This window comes from Pieris rapae, chromosome 23 (assembly GCF_905147795.1).
Source record: "Pieris rapae chromosome 23, ilPieRapa1.1, whole genome shotgun sequence".
Classification (NCBI taxonomy): Eukaryota; Metazoa; Arthropoda; class Insecta; order Lepidoptera; family Pieridae; genus Pieris; species Pieris rapae.
The window spans coordinates 1,524,369-1,538,991 of record NC_059531.1 but is presented as its reverse complement, the minus strand read 5'-3'; the positions used below and the strand labels follow the sequence as shown (position 1 = coordinate 1,538,991).

The following is a 14,623-nucleotide window of genomic DNA, read 5'->3' as shown; positions in this document are numbered from 1 at the left end:
CTAATAGATTTAAAAATGATCATGAAACAGATACAGAAATCTGAGGCCAAGACCTATAGAGGCTGCTAATGAGCAACCATTTATATAAATGCGAATTCGGCGCAACCATATTTAATGGATTACTTATTTAATTAACACTTGTTTGTCAATAAAACATGTTTAAATTTATAATGTTATTTAGTTAGCTTAATATTATGCTGCTTTTTTAAAATAAAATATAAATTAAAAAATTGTAAATTTTAATTTCACCTTGAAATAATGGTATATAGTTCAGTAAAATTAAAAATATTACATGTATTTATTACTTAATTAAGACAGTTAATCAGATCAAACACGCGTGGCATGAAAAGAACAGAGAAGTGGAGCTAAAAAAGTACCCAAAGTACGGCAAACGGAATATCCCTCTCTTACCTGGAAGGTGGAGAGACCAAATTCAAGAAACAGCAGGTAAATAGCAGAGAGTGGCTTAGTTCAGAGAGTAATGGCAGTATTTGATAGAAGCCTTCGCCAAATAGGGGGACACAGAAAAAAATGTGAGCCGTAACGGGACGCCTGGTAGATGTGAAACATCGACATTATTTTGTAAAAGTAATATGCAGAAAAGAACTGACTGTGATAGGAACCAGATGAAAGAAAGAAAGAAGAAAGAAAGAAAGAACTTTATTAGACACAAAATACATTAATGTTTCTATAAAGTAGAGTGCACTGGCCCCCACACTAGGATTCTCTGTGTTGTGGGCAGCCAGTCTCTTCCTTTTACATCTAAACGTTATTTAAATAATTAATTTTACTTAACAAATTTATATCTATACTATTTTTGTACAATAAGAATGTTTTCTGTATCAATATAGGACAGCTTAACAAGATATTGTTTGAGTTTTTTAGTAAAAGTATGTAAAGGTAAATATTATGTCATAATGATAAAATAAAATATAACGATTTTTTTCCAGATAACGATGACTATTTGTTGAATAAACATTACTTTCATTAAATATTTTTAATGTGAAATTTACTACTACATTTAGACTGTATATCATATAGCGTGGCGACGCGTCGCCACGGCATGCGTCGCCACGCCAGAAATCGGTTTTACGTGCGACTATAGATGTATCACATCAAAAAGAAGATTGAAATAGAAACGTGTTTAAGTAAAAGTGTCTGAATTAAAATACTATTATTGTTAATCACTCACTATAATAATAGAAGATAAAAAAAAAACATATGTGCAATTCACACATGGTAGAAGTGAAACCTTCAAAAACATTTTTTTTATTATTAATCATATATAAATTAATCATTTTCCATTATCTAAATGTGTGTGTTCTTTTAAAACAGTATATTTTAATGATAAATTTTAATTTATAAGTTTAATATAAATTTTTAATTTGGGAAAAACTAAAACATCGAAAGTTTGAAATTCGATCAAATGAAAAAGCGGCAGTAAAGAGAGGCTGTATAATGCCTGCTATCTCATTTTCTCCCACGTTAAATCATATGATGAATTGATGTTTCTGTCTCTCTTTACCGCTGCATCCGGTTTGAAATCACGACGATTCGAAAGAAGTTTATCTATCTCATTTTCTCCCACGTTAAATCATATGAATTAATGTTTCTGTCTCTTTTTACTGTCGCTTTTTCGTTGCATCCGGTTTGAAATCACAACGATTCTAAAGAAGTTTCACTTCAAAATGTTCATTACAATTAAGAGATATGCTCCAATAGATTCTAAAAGTTTAAAGACTCAGTTCGTTTGATTTCTAAAAGTAAGAAGTCTTAGAGATTAAGGAATTGAATTATTGGTTCTTTTTGAAGATTAAAGCCGCTTCTACTGGCTGATGTCTTCTGAGCGATCTGCGGGATTTTCAAAGGCATGGTGCCTTTATAGCGAGTATTTAAACCACAAGTTTGATTTTGAGTAATTGTGACATTATTTTCATGTTCTTATACAAACATTATATAATAATAAATAATAATAAAATAAGCCATAATAAAACACAAATAAATAAATATTCACTTTTTTAGGGAATTATCAAAAAGGTTGGTCGACATCACAGGAGAACGAAGAGCTGGCAGCTACCTCGGACAAAGAATTAGTCTAGCTATTCAAAGAGGGAACGCTGCCAGTATCTTCGGAACCTTGCCTAAAGGGACTCCTTTTAATAATATTTTTTAATAATTAAATCTCGATAAATCGAATCAGAATCGAATAATTAAATCGTGATCTCTTCCAGGCAACCCTAAAATGTCTCGTGAAACGGATCGTGGAAGATCCCTAGCCATCAGGGAGATGTTGGTGAAATTTAGAATTCATACGATACTTGAATACCGCTAATCAATTAAATCAAGTAATAAAGATACTTGTAATCAGCTGCACCTATTTCACCATATTATATGAATCATGAGACCATGTGTGTTATTTCCTTTGTGGTTCGATTGTGCGTGAATTCTCGCACCACATTTCCGTTAGAATAAACCGCCTCACATATAGGCATATCTTTTAGTTTAGTCTCAAAGATAAATAAATAAATTAGAGGCGATTCGCCAATCTCTTGGCCCTGGACTTGCGAACTGGTAGTAAATTTATAGTCTAAGATCCGGGATTAGAAAAATATACCCTCATCTGTTATTTAGATGAAACAATTTTTTCCAACAACCTCTGCCATCATAAGCCTGTTGGAATTAATAGTAATTAATTAACAACTAATTTATTTTTAATTTTTACTTTCTCATGTACATGTAGTAAGTTAAAACCGTCAATGTTTTATATTATATACCTCACTGTGATATAAAATATGTGAGGGAAATAAGCTACATTTATTTATCTTTTCTCACCTGGCTGCAGGTAAGTAGCAATCATAGAGATGGGTGCCTACTACAGTGAGGTATATAATATAAAATATGGACGAGACCCTTAAAGGAAAATTGGCTCACTGCATTCCTAATGGTTCCATCGAATACGACGATGTGTAGAGCGGAACGGAGATTCGAAAAACAATCAAAGTATTGACAGCTTTCTAAAATAAACCGTTTTTTATTTTACAAACATTTTCAGGCAGGCATTATCCAATATTCTGGAGAGAATTGCATATTGTGAAATAAAAGGCTCAAAAAGCATGATTTGCATATCAGCCCCAGACGATAATACAAGATATGTTTAAAGTGTTATTGAAGTGGTGACATTTATTTGATTTTTATCTGATACCGTCAGACATATTATCCTAAGTAGCTAACGCTTGCAAGGTCATGTATAACAAATTTTGCTCACAGTAATAATATATTCTGAAAAGAAACTGGTTCTACAACCGACGCCGACTTTTGGAGCCTTTTTTTACTTGGGGAAATGCATTGTGCATACCCTTCGGCGCGACTGCCTGGTGCAGAAGGGTTATGTGGGACTCGCCATTGTGCATACCCACTAAAACCCCAAGGTGCCACCAACAATAGCCTTATACGGGATGCGGTAACAGCAGAGCCTTATCCGCTTCCCGCCATGCGATGCGGCGGTTGCGTCCGCCTCTTCACGCCCATTGTTGGTTTGTGAGGATGCTTGACACAGCATGCATCTTTCACAGACCGGGCCATACGCATTTACAAATAGCTAGGAGATCGTTTCAGTACTTGCAGGGATAGGTCATCATCCCTTCTTGATTTTTGAAGCCTAAGGATAGCCGATTTCCTCACGAGGTTTTCCTTCACCGTTTCAGTGAGAAGTACGTTATTATTAAAGGCAGGAGATAACGTCGTCGATACTCTAAATCCCGAAGTAACCGCAGGTTAACTTTTCCAGCCTTTTACGAATTGGTGAATTATTGTAGGTTTTTGTAGTTTATAAGATTTTTAATTTGTGTTGTAAAGGGTGAATCCCTGAATGATTTTTTGATATTAGATACTTTTAGTTTATTTATAAAATATTAACGTATAATTAAATATATATAAATATAAAAATTAAAAAAAACTAAACCAACCTTTCTAAACATAAGAGAACTGACGGCAACACGCAGCTTCATCCCGAATTGTTGGCAGTAGAAGTTGCCGTGGTGGTTCAAAAAGGCCGCCACCATATTCGCGACAATCATCGCGGCGGCGTAGTATGCCGCCTCCTCTCTGGACATTGTACTGTCCACACTCCAATAACTCAGCAATTGCGCGAATAGCAATGGTGATAATGTACTGAAATATCACTTGTATTAACTATACACTTAATATCACAATCAAAAATCAAATCAAAATATCTTTATTCATTTAGGTAAACTTTTACACTTATGAACGTCAAGAAAACCAAATCAAATTAATCATAAATTTACATTTACAACCAGTTCGCAAGTCAAGGGCGTAGAGCGGGTAAGAAGAACTGGCAAGAAACTTTCCGCCACTCTTTTCAATCGCCAAGTTTTTAATACAAATTGTTTGAACTGGAAAAAATTCTTTAATATTTTACGTAATAATCATAAATTAAAAAAACTGTATATTATTATATATATATATGTATAGTTTATATATAATTAAAAGAAATACATACCGAAGTGTTGTATAAAGGAACTGCATACCACCACCCAATAGATAAGACCAGAAAAAGGTTCTATATAGCACCCTGATGATTGAGGGTTCCCTCCCTGCTGCCTTCGCATATTTTTCTTCTAATACCCAATTTCTGTAAAAAATAAAAATAGTTCGTGAGCATCTCTAGTAGTTAAAAACTCAAACTCAACATAGGTAAACTATGACGTCAACAGATAAGATGTTATATGGAATCTAAATTTATATTTACTACCAGTTCATTTGTTGAGTGGCAAAAAGAACTGAAAGAAACTCCCGGCCACCGTTTTTAATCGCGAAGTTTAATTGCACAAATTGTTTGAATTGTAGCGAATCATTCCCAAGGATTAGGATCATTTAAATAATCGCCAAATTTATAATTATTTATTGATTTATTCACGTTTAACTTGAGTTTTGAATTTATTCAGTGATAATTCTATAACATCGCTTGTTAAAACCAAAACATGTCCATATTAGTATCTAGTGTTTTAATTTCTGGATTAAACTATAGATCTTCGCATATCCATGTATTAGAGCATTTTAACAGGATGATAAAAACAATGATTGCCGTTCCCGCCAAAACATAATGCTGGGTCGGGCAAACTATAAACCATGGCATATCCATAGATTATCTCCTTTTAACATGACATAACAGTCTAAGTAGGTTTCAGATCGCATGACGCATGACGTTTCGTAGCATTTGATTGGTCAAACGACATGACATTGAGATGCAGTTGTCGTACGCGACAAATTATAATCTGTGGTTTTATTTATCAATTACTATAAAATTGTATGTTAAGAAGTTTTATTAAATTGTTTTGTTGGTTATGTTTCATACTATATCTAATCTATAATCGGGATTGGACATAAATAATAAATTTTCCAAGTCATGATAATAAATCGTGAAATTGATTATTTATCGATTTATTTAACCAATTTTTGAATTAAAACAACTAAGAGGTATGAAAACAATTCAAATGCGGCATATAATTAATTATTTATTTATTTATTTATATACTACATACACATCAATTACATTAGAAATAAATGTAATAATGACAACCACGTATATTGTTAATGTAATTTTATGGCGCCAATTTCATACACGAAAAAAATCAAAAGACATTTATTTATATATGTACAGTACACACAATGTATAAATAATATTTAATGTGATCTTATTAAGCAAAGTTGAAGTGGTTTACCCCCTTTCTTACACAGTTTAAAATATGTTCATTTAAGTGTGTTCTTAACGTCAGATCAAATTTTAGCCGATCGTCTGATATTAAAAAAAATACGCAAATCAAAGACAATTTACTCAATTCACACAGACTCGGCAACAAGTCTTGTGCAAATAGTATACAATATAGTTCAATAACCATTTACGAGCACTGTCGTTTTCTTCGTGACTGAATTATCTATTATATGACGTATGTCATGTCATTAAAGTCAAACTGTTCATGCTGAAAAAATTAATTCAGTTCAACAATTAGCTGTTTATCTGCTATTTTTATAAATTGCGTTGTCAATCACATTCTCATGGTCAAAATTATAGTATATTATATATATTAAATTATATAGTATAGTATATTTAATATATATATAAAATTATATTTAAGCCCCTGTCCAGATGAGTTCACATTTCCTGTTCACAGCTGTGGTCAACCCGGTCGGGCATATAGTCTCTCCAACTTGTACGAACTGCCTGAAGTTTAGCGGCTCATACCTGAAGCTGTAGGTTCGATACCCAGCTGTGATCGTTTATCAAACTCAGAAGGTTGAACACGTTGTCAATGAGAAATAACAAATTTGATGTTAAGCCTCCTGCCCGTTTGCCCCCTGTTCTATAAAAAAAAATGACCACGAAAACAGAACTCAAGAAACAGTTTATTGAGTCCAAGGGTTGTAATGGTTGTGATATTAATATGCCATATACAGTACCAGAGGGCTTGTCGGCCTTTTAAGGTGGGTGGTGCGTTGCCGGCTTTTCAATATTTTATACTTGAAAGAGTCTTAAGTCGAATTGCTTCGGAAGTAATATTATACCGCACATGGATACCCTCAATGCCAGAGGGCTGGTGGTTGCTTTGGCGGCCTTTTCAGATTTGGTAATTAAAGGATTCTAAGTTGAATTGGTTTAGAAGTCCTTGTATACCGCACATGGACAATCTCAATGTCAGAGGGATCGCAAGTACGCTGCCGGCCTTTTTGCCGACCATAATTTGAATATGATCGGTGATACTTGTATACTTCTTATAAATTAATCAAAAATTATTATCATTATAATAAATAATTTATTTCCAACACGAACACAATATACAGACTTCTAATTACATAGTAATAATAATAATTAAAAGCGAATATAGATAATTAAAACAAACTTTAAAAGTTTGGTTCCTGTGGCAGCGTTTAATTCTCTAATGCGATAGAAGAAATAAGATTTAAGAAAAGCACCAACTCTCTGGGTTCTCTCGTACCAGGCGCCAACTTAAATCTATAATAACCCCAAAATAACACCACAAAAGTAAAAAACAGATGGAATGAATCTCTTAATCTCATCGTAGTAAATAGCTTTTTAAATAAATGAAATATAGTTTTTTATTTCAACAATAAAAAACTCTGTAATCTAAATTTCGACACTTGATAACATTTTTTATCTGTATCATTATTATGCTAGCAATAAAGTAATCTATTTAATGGCGCGAAATTAAAATTCGTTTTTCAAATAATAGACAAATTGTTGAAAATGATAAATTATTAAAAATATAAGTTTATATTTTAGAGATAAATTTTTATGTCTGAATATATTAGGTATTATTTAGCCCAAACCGCCAACAAATCGATTTCATCGAATGTTTTTTTGGCAAAAGTCCATAGATTAATGGTAAGATTAATGGCACAATGGTATACTTTATTAAAAAAAGTGCGTGCGTACAAAGTATACATGTCAAAAGTGAAACTTCTTTGGCAAACTATTTTTTAAGTCTTGTTTATTTTTGAAGTTATACTTCTCTTGGCGCGATGGAGAAAAATGATGAGAGTGAATTTTTACGATGCGCGCACACCAACACCTAAATTCGACAACGTAAAGTTAGGTCTAGGTGGCATGGAAATCTAAAAGTATGTTGAACATTACAATTATTAAACAGTGTGAATAAATAAATTTTATTTTGGTGTTTTTAAATCAATTTCATATACGACGGTGATAGTATTTACTAATCATTTAAATCATATAAAATCTTTTTGGTTATTTTTAATATTTATAGTTAATCACTACTTCATTTTAGTTATTTTTTTCCATATGCCAGAAGTATAACTTCTAACGCATATACATAAGTACACACACTCTATTATAAGTGTCTAAAATAATACAAATTTTAAATGTTATTTATTTATTTATTAAATTTAATTTATTTCTTCGATATTTAAATTATTCGACGCGATTTCTATTGGTATTGTTGTGACTAAAGGATTATGATAAGTAAAATATGCAATATAAGTTCGTTTTTCAACTTTCTGACTTGCTTGCTCCCTACTCTCGTTCCATTCTATTTGCTTCATGCTTCGTTCGCCCTTTCTCACTCTCTCCCCATCGGTCTCAATCGCTCTCTCCCTTTTCGATTAAAACGCTGCATATCTTCGTGACGCTGATATAATTGTGTAAAATAAAAAAATAAAATATGTTTATTTTGGAACATAAGATCATCTAGATATCGGCCGATGGCAAAGTGTAGGCCGAGAGAAAATGCCGGCGTAAACAACTCTCGGTAAAAAAGGTCTTTTAAAAAAGCAAATCATCAAAGAATACAACAATATTTAAAACAAATATAGCAAATTAATTAGAAGTAGCCTGCCCAGCACTAGTCCCAGGCCCTTTTATCAACTAGATAATCGCTTACTTTATAGTAAGCCTTTTTACACAGCTTTTCTTTAATAAATTCCTTAAATTTAGACGCTAATATATACGCTATATTTTAAATCTAATAGGCAAGTAGGTGATCAGACTCCAGTGCCTGACACACGTCGTCGACTTTTTGGGTCTAAGACATGTCGGTTTCCTCACGATATTTTCCTTCATCGTTCGAGCAAATGTCAAATGCGCACATAGAAAGAAAGTCCATTGGTGCACAGCCGGGGATTAAACCTACGACTTCAGGTATGAGAGTCGCACGCCGAAGCCACTAGGCCAACACTGCTAAGTAAGTAATAAGTAATATGAGTAATAATAGTATTGAAAATTTTCATTTAAATATCGCAAAAACTATTTTTCCTGTGATCTCAAACTCAAAAATGTCTTTATTCATATAGTACACTTATGAACGCCAGTTCTTAAGTCAAGGGCGTAGAGCGGGCAAGAAGAACTGTCAAGAATCTTTCCGTCACCCTTTTTAATTTCAAACTGAGATCTGGCAACCAATGATGCTGGTCTTGATGATTAGGTTAGATCGACAGTGAACACGTGGAGCATTCAAGCCCCAAATGGAAAAGCAATTGGTGGAGATAGACTGCACACAATGTCCCATCAAAGTGACTCAAACTTCTTTAGTTAAATTATTCCTACGATCAGCTGGCTAGCTAGCTACGCAAGTGGAATTGGATAGACCAAAGAGTTTGCAATCATATCCCCAAGCAAAAATTTGAATCCGCAAGGAAAGAGGATGCTTGGTCCTTGCCTTGTACGTACAGTTACAGATAAGGCAAAGAGAGACGGAAATATTGGAGACTCACTTTGGACGTCATCCAGGGTTTATCAAGTGTGAACTTTTCCGCCCGTTATATACACTAGATTAGTTTTTTCTATATAATTATTTATTTGGTAATCCGACAGCTTACATACATTATATATGATTACAAACAACTACACTTAATAAAAAAACAAGATGGCTGACAACCACGCATATTGTTAAAGTCATTTTATGGCGCCAATTTCATACACGAAAAAAATCAAATGTCATTTATTTATATATGTACTGTACCAATGTATAAATATTGAATGTGCTCTTAATATTACATTCTTGTAATATAAGAATAAGAACACATTAAATATAATAAATAATAATAAATATTTTAGTATTTGTATATTTATTTTATATATTTATATATAAATAATAAAATATCGCATGCTCATTTAAAATAGTATATTACCAGCAATAATGTTTCAATTGAAACCTTCGAATAGATAACAAACTGGTCGTAGAAATTTAATAACGTTAATATGCAAATTATAGACACATTTATTTTATCCTTTAATAATAATTTATTTAGTTCCAGTTTTTGCCGCAACACAATGTTGAACTCTCTACTGAAGTATTTCTGAACTTCGAATTAGGGTTACAAGAGAAATATGAGGTCTTAAGCCGATCAAAAAATTTCAGTTTGTACATAATACCGGTGACTGAGCTGGTAAGGGCCTCATAGCCTAGCGGTCTTTGTATGTAGCTGCTATGGTGAGGGGTACTGTGTTCGATTCCCGGTTCGTGAGTAAGTTTTAAATTTATTCTCGGCCCTTGGTAGGGTTGTACGGTACCGGGCGAGTGCTTAAAGCATGCTTGGAGGGCATGGTTGAATTTCTATAGTATGTAAAGGTCATCGAACTATAGAAAGGAGACTGTAGGTTTAGAATGAAGCAATTCGTTCTAGGCCAAGGATGGTAATTACGATGGTTAGTAACTCAACATTCCTTTTCTATCGGGAAACAGTTAAGGCTCTGCTGTTACCGCATCCCGCATATGGAGATTGTTGGTGGCACCTTGGGGTTTTAGTGGGTATGCACAATGGCGAGTCCCACATAACCCTTCTGCACCAGGCAGTCGCGCCGCGGAAGGGTATGCACAATGCATTTCCACAAGTAAAAAAAAAAGACCTCTGACCTGGTGCTTTCTTCAACGAGTATAACAGATAAAACTTAGGTTTGTAACGCGCAGCCCGAACATGCAACGACCAATGCCTTGTTTAAGGTATCGCGGAATATGTATTTGCGTGTTGTTTGTATTATATGTTGTTTTTTTGTTATGTGTGTATTATACTAATACATATTATAAAGTGGAAACATTTGTGTTTTTATATATTTGTAATTTGTCACACAAAGGAAATAATTATAAAATAAGTTTAATAAAACTTTTTTACAAAATCAAAATTCATTTATTCAGTTTAGATGCGTCTTAGGGCATGCTTATGAATGTCAAAAACGTTTACAAAATTCGCGAAAGAGCAAAACTACGTCATCCGTTCGCAAAACTACCAGGAGGCCTTGTTCTGAGAGTAGGTATATACAGTACCTACGCGAGTGAAACCGCAGGAAAATGCTAGTATCTAATATTTTATATAATGTAAAATGTATCTGAATAAAGGCTTTTATTATTATTATTATTAATATATTATATACTAGCAATATCCTAAACACTTTCTCGTACGGCAACTGTTTGTCTTCGTCAAGTTCGAGAATCGATTAAAAACTTTTTTGAAATGTCATAGACAATGCTCTCGTGTGAACCACAGAACAGGTGTCAGGCCCAGAATAATTATTGATGAATTAACATAATTATGGGTAAGACCTAAAGTTTTCCCGCCCTTTAAGGTTATGTTATAAACATTACTTTAATTATTCTTAATTTACATATACTGGTTTGCGAAATATTTTTTTTAATTTTCGTCAGTAGTGAGTTATAGATAGGATCAAATGTATGTTAAATGAAACAATTTGAATCTTTTATTTTTTTTTTATTATATAAAATCAGTGGCGCTACAACCTCTTTAGGTCTTGGCCTCAGATTTCATTCATATTATTAACTAAAATATATATATGAAACGTAACGAATGTTAGGTATAACCTTATTATTTGTATGTTTCATAATAGGCAAGGTAACCCATTTGTGATGCTGCCTTTTTTTGGTTTTATATAAAATTATCAATCAGCTCTAATTAAAAATAGAGAGTTTAGACCTGAGCTCTAAACTCTCTATTTAAAATATAAAACATAGTAAAAATTGGTAAGACAACACGTGAAAACTCGGAGCTAATTGCTTAGATAAAAAAATTATACCTTGAATATTACAGTTATTACGAATTTTACGTAATTTAAATTTGTTATTTAAATATAGAACGCAACACGTACAGTAGTTTTCACTACGAAATAAATATATTATTATTTATTTATATAGAGCAGGGGGCAAACAGGCAGGAGGCTCACCTGATGTGATACCGCCCATGGACATTCAATGCCAGAGGGCTCGCGAGTGCGTTGCCGGCCTTTTGAGAATTGGTACGCTGTTTTCTTGAAGTAGTCCTAAGTCCTTAGTCAAATTGGTTAGGTAGTAGTGCGCGGCAAAAACTGCCTTGAAAAACGCGCAGTTGTGTAACAGTGGACGTTGAGGTTACATATATTATAATTAATATTTATCTGATAAGGTAATAATATTTTAATATACTCTATCTATGTATGTAAAATTCCTTTTAAGACAGTTACACGCCAGTACGCAAATAAATTATATGTTACTCACCTTTCCAAAGCATCGCCCACTCTTTTCGAACCATACATATGCTTTGTAGGGACTAAATCCTCATCTTCCAGGTCACGCCTGTTCCCATTATAAAACAACGGGAAAGTCCAAACATAAAACAAACGCGACAATATTCCAGGTGGCGAAGGCTTGGATTTCTCCCAATCTTTACTTTTATTAACCATTTTCACACACACGACCGACGCGCGAGAAGACGTAATTTTTACAGCGACATCGCTGATAACACTTGTTGTCGAATGTACCCACGATATAATACTAAACGAGTTCACATACGCTTCAATTAATCAATAAATTATGCAAGTCATAGATAAACATTCCAAAGCATTATCCTTCAATGATTCATGGATACTATAGTACTATACTACCGGCTTCGCACGGATGCAATGCTGAAAAGCACGTTTTTATCAAGTTATTTTCCTCGCTAGAGAGCTACAAACGCGTCCAATCGCTGCTAAATTCAAAGTGCTATAGAGAGAACTGATTTTTTTTCTCGCTGTGGGTCTTAAGGGCTACAGCTCAGTTCGGGATGTTTTGACCAGCGGCATGTTTTTTTTTTAATGGAATCTCGCTGTTGGCCTTAAGGGCCTTTATAGCTCAGCACGGGCTGTTTCGGCGAGCTTAGCTCAGCCCGGCATAGAGTGTGGCCTCCTCTGCTATTTATAGGCACGCTCTAGCCGGTCCACAAACCCTACGTCACGCAATTTATAATCTGTAATAGCTTCGTAAATATTTGTGTGAATCACATGCTGTATATAGATTTATATTAAATCAACAATGTATTTCAGGTATTTAATTGGATTACTATTAATACTGTATTGGTTAAAATCGCATCGAAAATTAGCCATTATTTGTTTTCTTTTTTTTATAGAACAGGGGGCAAATGGACAGGAGGCTCACCTGATGCTGCTATGCAGCTGCCTAGTGAAGTATTTCCGAACCAATTCAAGTTAGTGTCCTTCAAGGAAAGAGCTTACCAATTCTTAAAAGGCCGGCAACGCACTCGCGAGCCCTCTGGCATTGAGTGTTCATGGGCGGCGGTATCACTTAACATAAGGTGAGCCTCCTGCCCGTTTGCCCCCTATTCTAACAAAATATACAAAAAACTAAACAAAAATTGATTTTAAAGTGTGAGGAGAAAAACTATGGATATACAGACCTAGCTCGTTTATAAGAATCCTTAATCTGGACATTGGTGACCTTTGACCAAAACGCGTTCTACGGAAAGGGGGAACACATGGGGTGCCTGGGGTATCGAGAGGGTACACGAAACTTAAATTTAGATAGAAGGTTCGAGCAATCAATCTGATTATTAAATAGCTGCAAACGATTTATCAATTAATTTTCTGCGATTCATCAATGACAACATATTAAAGTGCGCCAGTATTAATGCTTAATAAGCATTACAATTAACAGCCTAGGCTTTTAACTAAACAGCGCCGTTTAATTAACGGCCTGAAAGATATTCCGGGACGTTTGTAACAACATTTAATGAACTAGCTTATGCTATATAGATAGGTTTTGATAAAAAGAGATGAAATATCGGAGAAAAATATTTCAGCAAATATAAAACTTAAGTGATCACAGATTAATTCACACTATTGATGTCACTATATTCTACCATTGTATATGTCTTATATCACCAAGTCATCTGACTAGCTGAATATATTTCAGGCCGTTAGTTAAACGGCTAAGATATTAATTGAACGGCTAATAATTAAACTAGTTGGCTGTTATGTAGTTTTAATTGATGTATGTTCGTAAAAATAATATATTATAATATTTTTCTCATAATGTAACAGAACAAAACGAATGCCAGAATTATTAAAAGTAGAACATTTTAATGCCTCACTCATAAAACTTAAATTTAATCACATTTAAAGTGGACAAAGTAGATAATACTACATAACAAGATTATAGGTAATATTATAGATAGTAAATTGTAATGACTAATAAATACTATGGCGGAAAATTTTCCAAATACTTCCATTATTTTAGAAATTATCTTATAAATAAACTACTGAGGTCTTCGGGCCAGTTGGTCTGGCGGATTCTGGACTCCAACTTCACACCAGGTCCTCCTTTTACTAATTTAAATATTTTTTCCTCATTCCTGAGGTCCGATGCTGTGCACCAATGGACTTTGCTGGCGCATTTAACAGTCGCTCGAACGGTGAACATCGTGAAACAGGCTTGCCTTGGAACCAAAAAATCGGCGGCGTGTATCAGATATTGGTGGCTGATCACCTATTAGATTGATTGATGAAACAGATAAATCTGAGGTCCATACCTAGGAAGCTTGTAGCTCCACTGGTTTTTAATTTTTAATAGAAAAAAACAAATTCAAAATTGTTCATTTCAAGAAGTACTTGAAGAAGCGGGAAGACTCTGATTTTGTTTAAGTAGTAGTTTTAAATTCTAAATATTATTTGTTGTTTTTAAACATTAAATGTCAGTTTACTTTAGTTTTATCTTTTTGTTTTTTTAATGTATCTTTATCTATTAATGCACTTGCTTGTTTTCTGTTTTATATACATAAAGTGTTTATCTATATAAACTGTGTTTTGTAT

The 14,623-nt window shown here is 33.6% G+C and overlaps 1 protein-coding gene across 1 annotated transcript in view; it reads right to left on the bottom strand.

Annotated features, from left to right (window-relative positions):
• The window catches only part of LOC110993961 (ATP-binding cassette sub-family C member 4-like), a 56,793-nt gene extending 44,469 nt beyond the window's left edge, over positions 1–12,324 (bottom strand). The window contains exons 1-3 of the mRNA XM_045633565.1: positions 12,036–12,324; positions 4,520–4,651; positions 3,966–4,170 (exon numbers count right to left, since the gene is read on the bottom strand). Of these exons, the coding sequence (XP_045489521.1) occupies positions 3,966–4,170; positions 4,520–4,651; positions 12,036–12,220 (522 nt within the window). The 5' untranslated portion in view covers positions 12,221–12,324. The remainder of the gene's footprint in view (positions 1–3,965; positions 4,171–4,519; positions 4,652–12,035) is intronic.
• Between the last annotated feature and the right edge of the window lie 2,299 nt (positions 12,325–14,623).